General features: G+C 41.3%; 1 protein-coding gene across 1 annotated transcript; it reads left to right on the plus strand.

Annotated features, from left to right (window-relative positions):
• Positions 1–6,132: 6,132 nt before the first annotated feature.
• On the plus strand, positions 6,133–16,761 carry LOC149456463 (putative defense protein 3). Its single transcript, XM_089684895.1, has 5 exons — positions 6,133–6,471; positions 9,256–9,368; positions 12,172–12,287; positions 13,153–13,217; positions 16,380–16,761. Exons 1-5 carry the CDS (start codon positions 6,273–6,275, stop codon positions 16,472–16,474), a joined length of 588 nt encoding a protein of 195 aa, XP_089541021.1. The 5' UTR covers positions 6,133–6,272; the 3' UTR covers positions 16,475–16,761.
• Positions 16,762–17,138: the final 377 nt, after the last annotated feature.

Consider the following 17,138-nt stretch of genomic DNA (forward strand, 5'->3'; position numbering starts at 1 on the left):
CTTTGCTGTGATGACGTAACTTCCACGCATGTGCAGCTCAGTGTTCATTTTAAAGTGGAGCTGCACTGCATCTGAGAACCCAAAACCAAAAATTCTATTTCATTCATTTATAATATTCATTCATTTGTAATATTCAAAGCAAACTCACCCATCCATCCATGTCTATGTGCTTTATTTTAGTGAGAAATCATTTTAAAAAGCACCCCCCCAAGCATGTCTGACCGTGGCCATCTTGAGTAAGCATTTAAAGCGGAGTTCCACCTGAAAAAAAAAAAAAGTCAGCAGCTACAAAAACTGTAGCTGCTGACTTTTAAAATACAGCCACTTACCTGTCCCTCAGACCAGCGGTGTCCTCACAATGGCTGGTTTCACTGGCTTTCTTCTCTCCCTGGCGCCGGCATCTTCTGTGTGGGCAACCGGCTGTGACAGCTTGAAGCTTCACAGCCGGGTGCCCACTGCGCATGTGCAAGAAGCACTGCACTTTGTGAATGGCCCCATAGTCTTAATGGGGAGCGGGGGACAAAGACTTAAAGCAGAACTTCCCCTTTTGGGTGGAGCTCTGCTTTAATTCCTGGAATCCATCTGTCCTTAGCTCAGGCATGAATGCAGGAGGGTGTGCTTAGCTGAGAAAACTCCTCCTAAAGAGTTCAGGGGGCTTCAACTACCACCTCTATGCCGACGACGACGTGTCCCAAAAGACTACAGAGAGGGAGGGCACCTCCGCTTCTGATCCCCTAGGCGATCGGACCAGAGGTGGGAGCGGGTACCTGTCAAATTCGGGTACCCGCTCCCCCCCACTCCCCCGCCCCCAAAAGGTGTGCCCCCAGAGCAAGCAGCTTACTCTGGGGGAACTCAACAGGGGGTAAGGGTCAGGAACACCGGCAGGGGACCCGAGAAGAGGATGATCAGGGTTGCTCTGTGCAAAACCACTGCACACAGCAGGTATGTATAATTTTTTTTGTTTTTGTTTTTTTAAGAACCTTTAGTATCACTCAGTGCTAGTAGGATAGGGGAAAATATAGTCAATGTTGATTAATAGAGTGAAGTTTTGCTTTATGAAGTTTACAAGGAGGAAGGTATGAATTTGTCTCACAAACCTTTTAAAGTACAAGGAAGGGTTCCTTGCATTCTCCCCCATGTGCTGAGATGCAATTAGGTGAGAGGTACACCATTCCACATTTTCCAGTAATGCCAAAACCAGGGGCGGACTGACAACTCATGGGGCCCCCGGGCAATAGGGGATCATGGGGCCCCCTACTGATCCCGGGCCCTCGGGCAGTGCCCGAGTTTTCAAATGGTCAGTCCGCCCCTGGCCAAAACATATTTAAAGGATAAGTTCACCTTTTGACCAAAAGTAATAAATGAGTTCACATGCTCAGCGTCATATCCAGAAGTTGTCTTTGGGAAATAGGCATATGAGTGCTGCCAGCATTGCTGCAGAGGTTGAAGGGGTGGGGGGTCATCCTGTCAGTGCTCAGCCGCACATTGCATCAAATTGGTCTGCATGGCTGTCGTCCCAGAAGGAAGCCTCTTCTAAAGATGATGCACAAGAAAGCTCGCAAACAGTTTGCTGAAGACAAGCAGACTAAGGACATGGATTACTGGAACCATGTCCTGTGGTCTGATGAGACCAAGATAAACTGATTTGGTTCAGATGGTGTCAAGCGTGTGTGGCGGCAACCATGTGAGGAGTACAAAGACAAGTGTGTCTTCCCTACAATCAAGCATGGTGGTGGGAGTGTCATGACCTGGGGCTGCACGAGTCCTGCCAGAACTGGGGAGCTACAGTTCATTGAGGGAACCATGAATGCCAACATGTACTGTGACATACTGAAGCAGAGCATGATCCCCTCCCTGCAGAGACTGGGCCACAGGGCAGTATTCCAACATGATAATGACCCCAAACACACCTCCAAGACAACCACTGCCTTGCTAAAGAAGCTGAGGGTAAAGGTGATGGACTGGCCAAGCATCTCTTCAGACCTAAACCCTATTGAGCATCTGTGGGGCATCCTCAAATGGAAAATGGAGGAGCGCAAGGTCTCTAACATCCACCAGCTCTGTGATGTCGTCATGGAGTGGAAGAGGACTCCAGTATCAACCTGTAAAGCTCTGGTGAACTCCATGCCCAAGAGGGTTAAGGCAGTGCTGGAAATTAATGGTGGCCACACAAAATATTGACAATTTGGGCCCAATTTGGACATTTTCACATAGGGGTGTACTCACTTTTGTTGCCAGCTGTTTAGACATTAACGGCTGTGTGTTGAGTTATTTTGAGGGCACAGCAAATTTACACTGTTATACAAGCTGTACACTCACTACTTTACATTGTCATTTCTCCAGTGTTGTCACATGAAAAGATAAAATAAAATATTTACAAAAATGTGAGGGGTGTACTCACTTCAGTGAGATTCTTTATATATAGTTCTTTTTTACTCCGCATAGCACCTCTCACTGGCGGCCATCCCTTACCCCCTCCTGCCTTCGCCCTCCCCATTTACCTCTACCCACAACCTGCCCTTTCCCTCCTCTTCCTATCCCCACCCCAGGGGAAATGCTCATAAAACTGTTTACAGTATCTACAGATGTTATACCTTGCCAGAAATATTGAAAGCAACAGGTATCATCACCTCACGAATTAAAAAAGTGTCCACCAAAAAGCTGTTACAAAAAGGACAAATGCGGTAAACTGTGCATAAATATTATGAAAAACTGTATTTATTATTATAATAGTATACCGTATGAATGCATAGAAAATGGCAATCATGTAGCAAAAGGGCAATTGAACAAATACCAATATCCATCACCTCACCCCAGACAACGTTGTCTGTTCCCCTTATTCGCCTCCCGCCCGCCATATGAGCATAAAAGGAAATGACGGACGGGCGATGGTTCTCTCATTTTGGGAGGACGTCATATGATGTCCTCCCACTCTAACTGCGCAAGCACACCCCTGGGGGCATGCAGCGATTGGCGGTGTGCTGTGTCCCTGGGACACAGCGGATCACTGATCACACTAAACAGCTGATGACGTCGGCTCTGTCATATGATCAGCTGTGTCCAATCACAGCTGATTGCATGTAAACAAGGAAATGCTGGTACACTTTGATTGAGTAAATACAGCTGGATAAAACAAAAAGTGTCTGTCTTAATTTCAGGCTGCAAAGCCACAAAATATGATTATTTTAAAAGGGGGTGATTATTTTATATACCCACTGAATATATAGATATACTCTGGAATAAATAGGTATAGACACCCTAATTTGAATAACAAAAGATTAGATGCGAAGAGGTCCGCTTGACTAGAAATAGCAACTTGAGTCCTGAGATGTTTATAGTTCTCGATGTGATAGTAGCCGTTGTGTTCTGCTAGCAATAGTGGGGCCCACATATTGATGTGCCATCCTGGAGGAGTTGGACTGCCTGTGCAACCTCCATAGGGTCCAGGTATTGACTCATGCTATCAGTAGTGACATTGACGCTAGCAAAAGGCAAAACTAGTGAAAAACAGTCAGAAAAGATGAGTAGGGAAAAAAATGTCAGTGGCCTCCACCTGTAAAGCCATTCCTATTTTAGGGGTTCTCATTATTGCCCATCCAGTGCACCTGTTGTTAATTTAATTACACCCAAGCAGCTGAAACTGATTAACAACCCCCTCTGCTACTTAACTGACCAGATCAATATCCCAGGAGTTTCATTGACTTGATGCTATACTCTGATTAAAAAGTGTTCCTTTAATTTTTTTGAGCAGTGTATATACTCTGGCATAAATGGGTATAGACACCCTAACTTGAATATCAATAGATTAGATGTGAAGAGGTCCCCTAAAGAGGTCCCCTACCACTTCAGGCTGCAAAAAGCAAAGCAACTAAATGGGATTATTTTAAAGGTGGGTGATTCTTTTCTATATCATTGTATCATACGTCACTGGAAGACTCCCAGGGAGAGGTGCCCATATCATCGCATATAGCCTATATGTAGCTGGTAACATGGCACCTTGTATCCTCCTCTGTTATCAATTAGATCATCATAGGAAAGTTCTTCCAGCTGTATAACATATCATTTATAATTTCCTAATGGGGGAGCCACCAGTTTGATCAGAAAGAGTTCCAAGCCATATAACACTCAGATGGAATAATACTTAGCCATCCATGTGGGCTTTGGAAGGTCCAGACTATTTTCATTGATGGTCGTGGTTTATAGGTCTGTATCCAAAGGAACCACGGTCTCTTATGTAGATGGAGGAGAAAAGAGGGGAGCCACGCTCCATAATACAAGCTTCTATTAATTTCTTATTTATGCGTGATCAGCTTGTGACAGGAGTATAAAACCCTTGTCTATGACTGATTATTTTTGCTTTACAATTTGGATAGTTCATGCTTGACTCAGTTTGGTCATGGACTACTAAAGCTCATCTCATGACTTTTGTAGTTGTGTAACGTCACTGAACACAAAAAATGTTCAAGTTTAAGAACAACAAAGACAAAGAATGGCGCAATCTATTTATTCCATGTATTAAAAAATTGCTATTTCTCTGGCTGTCTCTCGCTTCAATACACCAAACATCTTTGCAGATCCATAAAGTCGGAAGTCAATAACTAGATACTTGTGCCTGGTCAGAGACTCATAATATTTGAGTGTCAGCATATTAGCCAGACAAAGATAAGGTCAGGAAAGACAGCCTCTTTGTTTTCTTCATGATAGGTCGCTTTTAAAGCCTGTGGTTCTCCCAGTGGGGTAGCTATAGCCATAAAAGTCCACACAGCTGCTACGGGGCCCAGGGTGGGGACTACAGACATTTCTGAGGCAACTTAAACGTGGAAAGTCAGTGTGCATGTAACCATACACAGTTCCATTTTGTATTATTAAAGTAGAACTATAGGCAAAACTTTTTTTTTCATTTTGGATAGAGTCAGGGTTATAATCCCTGTCAGATTTTTTTTTCGCCATCTGTGTCCCATTTCAGAGATTTCCCTTCACTTCCTGTCCCATAGCCAAACAAGAAGTGAGAGGAAATCCCTGTAAATGAAGGGAATCCCCCTCTTTGAGTAAAGTTATTGACTTCAGAGCTTCTGGTCATCCTAACCATCCCTCTATTAACCCTCTATGCCTAAGACCCCTTTCACATGAAGGACCTGATCTGACAGTTCATTCACCCCAATAGACTCCTAGATTGTAAGCTCCAATGAGCAGGGCCCTCCTTTCCCTCTTGTATTGAACTGTATTGTTGCTGTATTGTCTCCCGATATATTGTAATGCGCTGAGCAAACTGTTGGTGCTATATAAATCCTGTATAATAATAATAATAATAGACCAGCAGTGTAAACGGACATTCGCCTGCCTCTGGTCCTCTAAAAAAAAAACAGAAGGGTATCTGCCCCCTTGCATCTAGGCATATCAAAGGGGAGTCAGCTGTCAACAGTCAGCGGGGTCCGTTTACTCCTGGCCGCCCATAGAACAGACAGGGCTTTGTCCACATCCGCTAAGTCTTTCTGAGGCAAATAAATCCTAGAGTCATTTTAGGTTTGTATTTCAATTCCAGTTTTTAAAGAAATTTGTGGTAAGGTTATTGAGTGATTGAGGAACATTAAAAATTATGAAATAATGTAGCATTAAAATAAGAATATACTTATTATTTATTTATACAGACTACCAAAATGTTAGGCACTTGCTGGCTGGGGTGTTCTTCAAATTTGACAGTCACATGCCTGATGAAGGGTTCCTGCGAGACGCTGAAACACTGCCTTGTTGTAATGATCGTTCATTAAAACTTTTGGACCCATATTGGTGATTCTGTTCGGTTCCAGCCAACCGTCGCTGCAGCACCCACTTATACACACAGCCATTTTTAACATGGAGGAACGTGTGCGTTTGAATTGTACACTTGCATTCTGGGTGAAGATGGAAGCACACTGCTGGACGGCTTAGTTTTAAGGTAGTATGTGGTGGATACTAGCACATTATGACATTAACTTGAAGGGAAAATTTTTTTTTTTTTAAATTCAAGACTTTACTACTGCTTTAACTTAACCCCCCCTTTCTACATGCCCTTTTACATGCATGCATGAAGTGTGGTCAACAACAACAATAAAATTGATTTCATGGTATATAAATGGTCTGTGTAAACCAGTTGACAGCACTCTGTTCTATCAGTATAGCTAACGGAAGGTTCAAAAGCTCAGAAGCTATACCAGAGAGAACTCTTCCCTTTTTTCCATTATCTTTAAAACACTAACAGGGTACAGACAGCACAACCAGATCTCTCTCCAGGAATGGCACAGCTTAATTTGTCACTTCTTGTAGTTCTGTTGTCTTTCAGCACTATAGCTGTCTCTTACCCAACCGGGGCACCTATATCTGCCTGTGAAACAATGTTGCCGAAGCATCCAGGAATCCTTCCCCAACCTAAGCCTGCCCCATATATAATCAAGACAAACTCAAGTTCTATGCAGAGGGGAAGACCCATACAAGGTAGGTTAATATGCTTTCTCTCACACTGGATGGGTGGGATATATTAGAATTTGTAAAATAACAAATAACAGACTTACAGATCATAATTTTCTCTCAGTTTCAGAAAAAACACCGACCATATTAGATCAAAGGGGTTTCTTGTAGTTAAAATACTGCATTAAATACTGAAATGCAAATCTTAGGACACATATTGATGCACTTGTTAAAAAATGTTCATGCCAACAGTTAAGGATTAAATGCTGATTTCTGATTCTATTTACTATTAAATACTTTACACTGATAAAGGCCTACTTCACAATTAAAGAACATTTGTCACTATTCAAACACATAGCAATACACTAAATTACATATAAAAACTTGTGCAATAAAGAGTTCAGTGCTAATTCATAAGTTTAAAACCAATTAAATTTTACACTGCTGAATTCAGACTGGTGGAAGATGAGCACGTGCCTCTGATACAGCCGGGTGGATACGGCGAAACCAGTCAGGCTTTCCATCCGTCATGTCTGGACTAACCCAATATCATCTAAGGACTGATAAGTATTCTTTCCTTATGACTTGATGGTACATTATCTGGGTGTTTTTGAATTCAGGTTTGCTGCAAATGCTTTGCTGGGGAAGATCCCCCTCCATCTCTTCATTTACTGGTGTATTTCCAACTTGTGATGACCAACTGGATGTCTTCTGCTTATTAATGGCCAGCTGTGCGAGGGAGGTTAAGGAAAACATGAAGTGACCATACTCATGAGGATCTACATCCAATATTTCTTATCCATTATATGTCATCATATATGTAACACCAGCATTTTCAATGCAAATATACATTAAGAAGTATGGACTATATGAAATATGTTCATTATGCATGCTACCTTCTTGCTTTGTGGCCACTTCTTTCTATTGCTGTCCCTATTTTTTAAGATCTCTTATCAGAATATGAATCACTGATTTAGGTATAAAATAACATATTTACATGTAAAGCTATATAGACAGACAGACAGACATATCTTACCAGTCTTTGGACATGACTTAGTTTAACATATTAGGTGTATTTAAATGTTTGGTTTTTTTTGGTATGTCATTTCCCCCTTTTTTATGAGAAGCAATAAATAAGTTTTGTAACAATATCTGTCGGTAGTTATCCTTGGCTATTTATACCAAATATACTGTATGTTCCCATTGTGGATGTTTTGTATATTTTTCCATAATTAGGTACAGGTATAAGCACAACTCCTCTGTTAATAATTTTTGACAAGACGACCTTTTTACTGATTTCAGTAGTTGTACGTAAAGCGACTGTGTAGCTTTTTTAAAATTTTCCAGGTAGCTGCTTTTAGTACAATCTGTAGAAATCATCAAAATTCATATTATACTGGTCTGAATTTAGCAGACTGAAATCTAATTAGTTTTGAAATTAAGAAAAGCATTTGAGAATGCTTTATTAAAAGTATTTTTATGTAATAATGAAACTTGGTCATCATCAAAGGACTCAGTGGCCAGCAGAACCACTGTGTCCAGAGGGATACAGTACATGCAAGCTAACACATCCAGAATAGGTTAGTATTAGCCTCTTCTATTATGAGGGGATGTAGTTAAAGTGATACCTTTTTCCTAATCAATATACAGCTGTCACATGACCCAGATTTCCCCCAGTCTGTCTGCAGGGAAACATACGCAGGAAGAGCTTCTAGTCCTTTGCTGCTGATCACATGTTTAAAATTTAAAAAAAAAACAGCCTTAGGCATACAGAGTAAAAATGAATAATTATTATCAATCCACTGTTTTTAAACATCATACAAATATATATTAAAAATCACATTTTTGCCCCTCCAACCGGTGTCTTAGAATAACAGGGAGGTGAAGCCTCCATCAATCATGTATACATGTATAGTATCCCCAGATGTTAGTGCCATTTTGGTTTATCCAAAATACTTTATACTAACTCCAAAGTGGACCTGGAATTTAGTGACAGTGCTGCTGATCTCTTCTGATCTGCAGTGTTCTTTGCAAATACTGACAATCACCTCCCAGAATAGAAGGTCTCACTTCCCTCTCTTGTGTCTCCTACATGTCTCACATAATCTATTGAAGAGAGCTGCAAAACGGTTATTAATTATGGGACATGTCCTGGGAGCTGAGTGCTGGTATGTGAGGGGATTGCTGGAGGTTTAGAGGAGATCAGCAGAACTGTCACCAAAAGCTGAATCTGAGCCCCGCTTCCTGTGCATGCACAGTAGAACCCCATGACCCAGGACTACAGGTTGATAAGATAGGTGTTTGGACCACCTCCTACTGCGACGTAGAATTGGACACTGTCCATATCTAGGACAGATGAGAAGCCAAACAGTCTACTAGATTCCTGGTTTGCAATATGCAAGTGGTTTTGGGAACTAAGCATCTCTTTTCTGACTGGCACTGAGATATTCAAAATATTCTACCATTTGCTCTTTAAACCATTTAAACTGGGGAAGTGAAAAGGGTATTTGCTGTTTGGCTCTAGTTGCATATTATGAACACTGAGGCAGTTCAGGGTAATTTAAAGAGTATTCTTGGGAACTTTAGGGGATGCAAAAATTGTTCTCATTGTGGGGTCCTTTAGGACTCTGAATTATGGGAGAATGGCACATATAAGGATTTAGTAGGTGACTATACAGCTACACAAGACAAAATGCAGATCAAAAACTTCAGCCACTCAGCAGATGGGATTTATTATTAAGTGAATTTAAATGCAGATGTTTTATATCTAGTGGCTGTATATTTTGTGCTTAATGTTTTTTCACTTTCAAGTTCAGATACTCGGCCCGGTTTACAGGGGGATCCTGCTGGAGACACGGACCTTTGCACAGACCACTCTGTTTGGAAAATGGCTGCAGCCTCCAAATAACACCAAAATATTAGTGGTAATGCATCTATTTTAATTATACGCTGTATTATAGTTTATAATTGTCTTGAGCAATCCATTCCCAGGTCAGTCTTGGCATATGTCTAATTCATTTGTATGCTTTCATTGTACCAGACTAACATTACCAATTCAGTACCGGTCACTTTGACCCCCTTCCTGTCCAGGCCAATTTTCAGCTTTCAGTGCTGTCGCACTTTGAATGGCAATTGCACAGCCATACAACGCTCTACCCACATAAACGTGTTATCATTTTTTGGAGACAGATAGAGCTTTTTTTTGGTGGTATTTAATCACCACTGGGTTTTAATTTTTTGCTAAACAAATGAAAAAAGACAGAACATTAAAAAGGAAAAAATGTTTCTCTTAGGTTCTGTTGTCAAATTTTGCAAATAAGTAATTTTTCTTCTTTACTGTTGTGCGCTGGTCAGGCTGCATTGATGGGCGCTGATAGGCTGCACTGATAAGGCTGCACTGATGGGCACTGATGGGCACTGATATGCTGCACTGATTGGCACTGATGGGACTGCACCAGGGGCAGAGTGACCGTTTGAGCACTTGGGCACTGCCCGAGGGCCCGTGGTCAGTAGGGGGCCCCATGTAATGCCCCTGGTACCTTTTATAGGCTTTTTGAGTGTGCTCTGAGTATGAGCAGGGACACAGGGGCCCCATGATCCCCTATTGCTCGGGGGCCCCATGAGCTGTCAGTCTGCCCCTGGACTGCACTGATAATGATGATCAGTGCCCTGATTATCAATTTAAAAATGTACTGACAGTCTTGCCGGATATTGGCTTTCCTTTCCTCACACAGACACAGTGTGTGATGAAAGGACTGCCAATAACTGGCAAGTCTGTTTACATGTGATCCCCTGTGATTGGACACAGCTGATCACATGGTAAAGGGCCACTGTGCTTGGCCCTTTACCTTGATCTGTGACCAGCTGTGTCCAAAGGATCTGGCCCAGAAGTGGGAGCGAATACGTCAAAATAATGTGCCCACTCCCATCACTTCCCCAAAAAATGCCAAAAGTGTCAGAGGATGGGGGGGTGGGGGAGGAGACAGACAAGCAGAACCCTGGAAATACTATACTAAGATTACATATTTTAATCACTTTTGAGGCATACTAAAATTTTGTTGCCTTTGCAGATGAAGCTTGGCATTGAGTGTTTCTTCTACTGTTATTGTTAAATGATGAGTTCACCTCTGGAACATATTACATGTTCCACTCCTTTTTTTAGGAGTAACATGTTCCTATAGCCACAGCCGTGCCCGCCACCTCCCCTTCCCTCTGACAGTAGGCCTCCCCTTCCCTCTGATAGTTTCCCTGTACTATCTGTCAGATTTGAAAACAGCGTGGCTGTGCAGAGCTCTGTCCACACGGCTGTGTCCCTCATTCTCAGAGTTCTGTGAATGAGTGCCTACAAGTCCCTACAGCCTTAGTGGCTGTCAGCTTGTAGTTTTCAACAAACTACCATGGCGCTATGGAGCACTGTGGTAGTTCATTGAATCTCCCTGTCAGTATATCTTCTTGCTTGTATGGCAAGCAGATATTCTGACAGGTCTGCAGGATTGCTGGTGCAATGCTCTCCAGTCTCCTCTGGACAAAAATAATAAATGCACTTTTTTTTTACCTGTAAAAAAATTATGCGTTTATTATTTTTGTCCAAAAGGTGAACTATTCCTAGCTTCTTCTCCAGCTCTGTTATGCACACCATTATTCCATGTCATCTACAGAGGTCAATGCAATTGCTATGACCTTAGCTGCATAGCCTTACATTTTTCAACATACTATTACCCCGGTTCACATATATGCGGCCGTGCTGGACGCGTTTTGCAAGGGCACGAGAGCCCATTCATTTGAATGGACTCCCGTGCCCCGGGACAGGGAAGAAGTCCCTGCATTTTTTTGGAAAACCACAGCCCGCACTGGGACCTCGGTTCCCAATATGGTTGTGATTTCCAGTGCGGGCGGCGTGCCATTAGAATTAATGGCACCCACCAGCGGGTCCCGCATTGCTCTGTGTGAGTGGTGCTACTGCACGGATTTTCCACAGTGGCACCACCCGCACAGATGTGAACCTAGCCTTAGAGTGTATCAATTTCTGTTAGGTAATATGCAATGAGGTTGATTTTCTGAAACTGCAAAGTGCAAAATCTGGTGCAGCTCTGCATAAAAGTCAATCAGCTTCCAGGATTTCATTTAAGCTTAATTGAATGGGCTAATGTTAGAATCTGATTGGCTACTATGCACAGCTGCACCAGATTTTGCACTTTTCAGTTTTAGTAAATCTACCCCAATCAGTACCTCTATGATGTAATTTGCTTCTTGTTTACTATTTCTACTCGGTTAACTAAAACATATGGAAGTGCTCTTGCCATTGTTTGTACAGACAACTTTTGCTCTATGTCAAAAATGAGACATTTTTCGGGGAGGGGGTCTCAGTATAAATGATAGGTTTTAGTACCAGACACTTTTCACTACTGGCTGCCTACAAACTGCCATTGAAGCCCCACCTATTAATTTATGCACAATGCTGTAAGCTTGGTTTGAAGCTTGAAGGTGTGGAGTATTATTGTAGCTCTTCTGCATTTTGCAGCCATTATTGGAGTCATGTGAATGTTCAGAAATAAAGAATATGAGTCATGTGACAAGAGGCGTTTGCAGGGTGACAAGGAACAACATGTATGCAACACACTACCATGTATGCAGATCTATGGATATTGTCGGATCAAATGACATGTGCTTTGTTGGACTGTCCACATCACCTTGTCACTGCTTTAATCAAGTATAATTTAATTCCAGTGTCCACAAAATCCTTTTGGTGCAATTACACATGCCAACACTAACTTGAAGGACCAATCTACAACATACTTATGGATGCCACCAGACTCTGGACCTCTACCTGTCTTATTCTTCATGTAAGTAAGGGAAAGTGACGATTCAAGCCATCAGAAAAATATTTTGTGTTTATAGCATCACCCTGCCAATTACTGGCCTAGGTCCTCTTCCACAACTTGGAATGTTTGTCCAATCTTCTTTAGCATGTAATTGCTAACTCAAACAATTTAGCTCATTCAAAGTGAACTTTCTAGCCATGACTCATCCTAAACCACTGGCATGGATAAAATCGTACATATCTTGCCAATAGTCTGGTCTGGTCACTGAAATATTGACAAGCTTCCCTCCTGTTGATATTTCAGGTCCCTCTGAAAAAAGACTGCATTCCAATAGGAAACTTTAAAGTAAACCTGGGGCATTTAAACTAAACAAATGTTGACACAATGTAGAAGCAGGGGTTACTATCAAGGTGAAATGCATGTCAAGCAATCAGTACATCCAAAAAAACCTGCACCCTAGGGTTTATGAAAATTTAAAAAATTTTGTATAGAACAAGAAAATTGGGAGTACCCTCCAGGAGCTCTGACAGGAGAGACGCTGTGTCTGACATATAGCAGCTCTGCCCGAAGTGTTTGTGTTATGTGAACTCATACACAGAATAAAGTGCTCTATGATTGGGCAGGAGGGGGACAGCAGCTGTATGCGACTCTGCAGACCCAGGAGCTGAGACCAGAGAGTAGTATAGCAATTCTTATGCTCTTTGATAAATCCACAATGTGGCATGAACCTCGTGGGACATAACCACTGCTAATCCCGATTCTTTGGAATCCAGCTTTAACCATTCCCTACTCAATCCAAAACGAAAAAACAAAGATGTAGGTTTTACATGCAATCTGTGTGGGTTTTCTTTTTTACAACCATGTTTTTTTTTTCTTTTCTTTTTAGAGCAACTGTAGCCGAGGCATATGATAAATACTGGACTGGAATCCAGTCTGCAATTTTATATAAGCGTGAGTATTGTAGGAATATATATGTAGAAAAGAAGCAATGAAATAAAGATTTGTGCTTCCAATGGGGATTACAATGAGCTTTATTAAAGCAGAATTTCACCCAAAAGTTCAGCTTTTCATCCTCCTGCCCACCTCCTCTACCACTTTTCGACACATCTTGTGTTTGAGGGTGCAACAACACAGCACTCTGCACCCACAATGTAATGTTGCAGAGCGTGTTTCCGGAGTCTTCACGTCATTGCCGCTCACTGCAGCATTGACGACTGCCCACAAAGGACACCTCAAGACATCTGAATAGGATAGGTATTGAGTAAAAAAGGGGGGGCAACTGAAGGGAGGGGCAGGACCCAGAGTTGGGCATTAAGAATATGTAAATACTTGTATGGCACCACCAGGCTCACTTTAACCCCTTGAGCTCTGGAAGGACCCCCTTCATGACCAGGCAATATTTTTGCTATTCAGCACTTACATAGTTACATAGTTAGTCTGGCTGAAAAAAGACAAAAGTCCATCCAGTTCACCCATTAAAAAAAAGTTATAATCCTATACCCACAGTTGATCCAGAGGAAGGCAAAAAAACCCAGCAAAGCATGATCCAATTTGCTCCTGCAGGGGAAAAAATTCCTTCCTGATCCCCCGAGAGGCAATTGCATATTGCCTGGATCAACTTTACCTATAAATGTTAGTATCCAGTTAGTAGCACTGTGCTATTTTAGCTGACAAATGTGCGGTCATACAGCACTGTACTCAATTAGAGCTTTCTTTTGTTGGTATTTGATCACAACTATTTTTTTCTTTTCTTTTTTTATTATACTGTATAAACAGAAAAAGAATGAAAAGTTTGAAAAAAAGGATATGTTCTACTTTCTGTTATAAAACACATCCAACAAAAAATTAAAAAAAAATAAATTTCTTCATAAATTTAGACCAAATGTATTCTGCTACATGTCTTTGTGAAAAAAAAATCCCAATGGGGAAAATGAATTGTTTTGTGTGAAGGTTATAGCAGTGTTTTTCAACCTTTTTTGTGCAAAGGCACACTTTTTTCATGAAAAAAATCACGAGGCACACCACCATTAGAAAATGTTAAAAAAATTTACCTCTGTGCCTATATTGACTATATATAAAGTAATTCTCTTGAATAGGAATCAAACACAAAGAAATTATTTTATAATTACTTTATTATGAAATAATAAAGTATTTTATAATTGTTCATATTTCTGTTTACTTACTCAGTGCGAAACCTGGGCCTGTTTGGCTGAACACAAAGCTGATATTCTGGCAGGAATCGAATAATTAATCCCCCATATAGTAATTCATCCCCCATAGTAATTCATCCCCCATAGTAATTAATCCCCCATATAGTAATTCATCCCCCATAGTAATTAATCCCCCATATAGTAATTCATCCCCCATAGTAATTCATCCCCCATATAGTAATTCATCCCCCCTAGTAATTCATCCCCCATATAGTAATTAATCCCCCATAGTAATTCATCCCCCATATAGTAATTCATCCCCCATAGTAGTTCATCCCCCATAGTAATTCACCCCCATATAGTAATTCATCCCCCCTATAGTAATTCATCCCCCATAGTAATTCATCCCCCCTATAGTAATTAATCCCCCATATAGTAATTCATCCCCCCTATAGTAATTAATCCCCCATATAGTAATTCATCCCCCATAGTAATTCATCCCCCATATAGTAATTCATCCCCCATAGTAATTCATCCCCCCTATAGTAATTCATCCCCCATAGTAATTCATCCCCCATATAGTAATTCATCCCCCATAGTAATTCATCCCCCATAGTAATTCATCCCCCATATTAATTCATCCCCCATATTAAGTTCCCAAGCCCCCCCTGTGTCAATTCACTTACCTTTGCTCCACGCGTTCCTCTCGCCGTTCCGGTGTAGCATGAAAATCTGTCTCCTATGAGGATCTGTCCCCCTCGACGTATCTGCGCATGTGCCAGTTTCAGGCATTAGCAGCCGATCGGCGATCTCCGGCACATGCGCAGATACGTTGAGGGGGACAGATCATCCTGACAGTATCATGCTCCGCGGGCCGGATTAAAAGGTCCGCCGGGCCGTATACGGCCCGCGGGCCGTAGTTTGCCCATTGCTGTTCTAATGATTGGTCTATTTGTGAGCCGAGGCCACATGTTACGGATGAAATTGCAATTTTTCCCACGGCACACCAGACAATATCTCACGGCACACTAGTGTGCCGCGGCACAGTGGTTGAAAAACGCTGGGTTATAGCATCTACAAACTATGGTATGTATATTTGAAAATTGATCAGTCTTGATGTACTGATGGCCTATCTCATTTCTTGATGCCCTCAAATCCCAGACAGTATAACTACCTCCCAAATGACTCCTTTTTTGGAAAGTAGACAGTCTAGGGTATAGTAAGAGGCATGGAGAATTTTTTGAAGTTGTAATTTTTTGTCACAATGTTTTGGAATTTGAGGAAATGAAATAAAATGTGTTTTTTCACATTTTTCTTGTACATACTGTTACCAGCACAGTACAGCGTCATGATATGACTGGTGTGGTGGTGATCACGTATATTAATTTATGACAGGGTGTAACAAAAAAAAAAATGTAATTATTACAATTTTTTTATACATTCTGACATCAGAGTTGCTCATTGTCACCATAATAACACAGTACTACTTGGGGGGAAGTTATTTTTATTGTTATTGCTTTTACAGTGAAGGTCATTGTATAAGCAATAGCTTTGGCTGTCATGAATGGGTTTTCCATTCATGAACAGCTTGCTTTTGATTGTGATCTGTGATTGGCTAAGCTAATTACATGGTACAGGTAGTCAGGTACCATATGATTGCTGTGGGCCAATCACAGATCACAACAGTAAGCAGGCTGTTCATGATTGGGAAACCATTCACAACAGGTTGTTTACATTGTTATCGTGCGATCTCTATGACCATTCAGCGACCACATGATACTCAGTTACCAGTAACAGTGATCCTCTGTGTCCGATGGATAGAGCGGTCACAGGAGGGGTGCACTGCACGCTCCCAAACAGGAGCAGGTTCAATCACGTATATATAATTTACTGTAGCGGGGGGCGACAAGTAATCCATCATGTAATGTACAGTATGTTTTAGCTCTGTTAATTGCCATTTCAGATTCCAGAGAAACCAGTGGTGCAAATGAAGTTACTTGGAGGACTGCCATTTTCACAGTCACATTCCTTCAATTTATTAAGTTTCTGCTATTTTAAAAGACAAATATCCCTGAGGTACATACATTACAATACATTAGTGGCTCTGAACAAAATTGGAGACTGTTGCCTGAATGCCAGTGTCCTCTCCTTCCACATATCACTTTTCAGAATTTTAACTCTCTCACTAAAACTGGAATTTAAGAATATGTTTTACGTGGTATTGGTGGCTTAGTGCTACTCTCAGAGCAAATAATAAATGTGTACTATAAATGGTTGTTATCTCATTTAGTGTCACACCTGAAAAATCATTAAACAGATAAGTCAATAAACTGTGGGCCACATCACACTTTAGTAATCTGTTAATGTACATTAATGCATGTGTGTTAAAGTGATTGTAAACCTCTTCCTTTGTGGCTGCCTTTGATATACTGTACTGTAGTTTCTTACCACCTTCTCTGGTCTTTGTACTAAATGGGAAAAATCCCTTATTATGCATTGCCTGTAGACCTGGGTGCTGGGGGGGCTGCTCTGAATCTTCCTCTGCAGTGGATGGATCCTATAAAAAGGTTTGGCCTCCTTATCTCTCCAAATGTACATGACTTTTGCCAGCTTAATTTGGAACCCGCTGTGCAGACTTTCACGTAAAGGCTGAGAGAATGGGATAATCGCTCCCTATCCATTATTGAACATATTAATCTGGTAAAAATGAAGATACTTCCGG

Source organism: Staurois parvus, unplaced genomic scaffold, assembly GCF_062004578.1.
Source record: "Staurois parvus isolate SC_StPar_1 unplaced genomic scaffold, SC_StPar_1.0 ptg000361l, whole genome shotgun sequence".
In the NCBI taxonomy this organism is placed as follows: Eukaryota; Metazoa; Chordata; class Amphibia; order Anura; family Ranidae; genus Staurois; species Staurois parvus.

What these genes read in the sequence shown, in the direction of transcription:
- LOC149456463 (XM_089684895.1), top strand. Translation starts at nt 6,273, where the DNA reads ATGGCACAGCTTAATTTGTCACTTCTTGTAGTTCTGTTGTCTTTCAGC. An exon ending in ATAACACCAAAATATTAGTG is followed by an intron (nt 9,369 to 12,171) that starts GTAATGCATCTA and finishes ATTTAATTCCAG; the next exon opens with TGTCCACAAAATCCTTTTGG. An exon ending in CTACCTGTCTTATTCTTCAT is followed by an intron (nt 12,288 to 13,152) that starts GTAAGTAAGGGA and finishes TTTTCTTTTTAG; the next exon opens with AGCAACTGTAGCCGAGGCAT.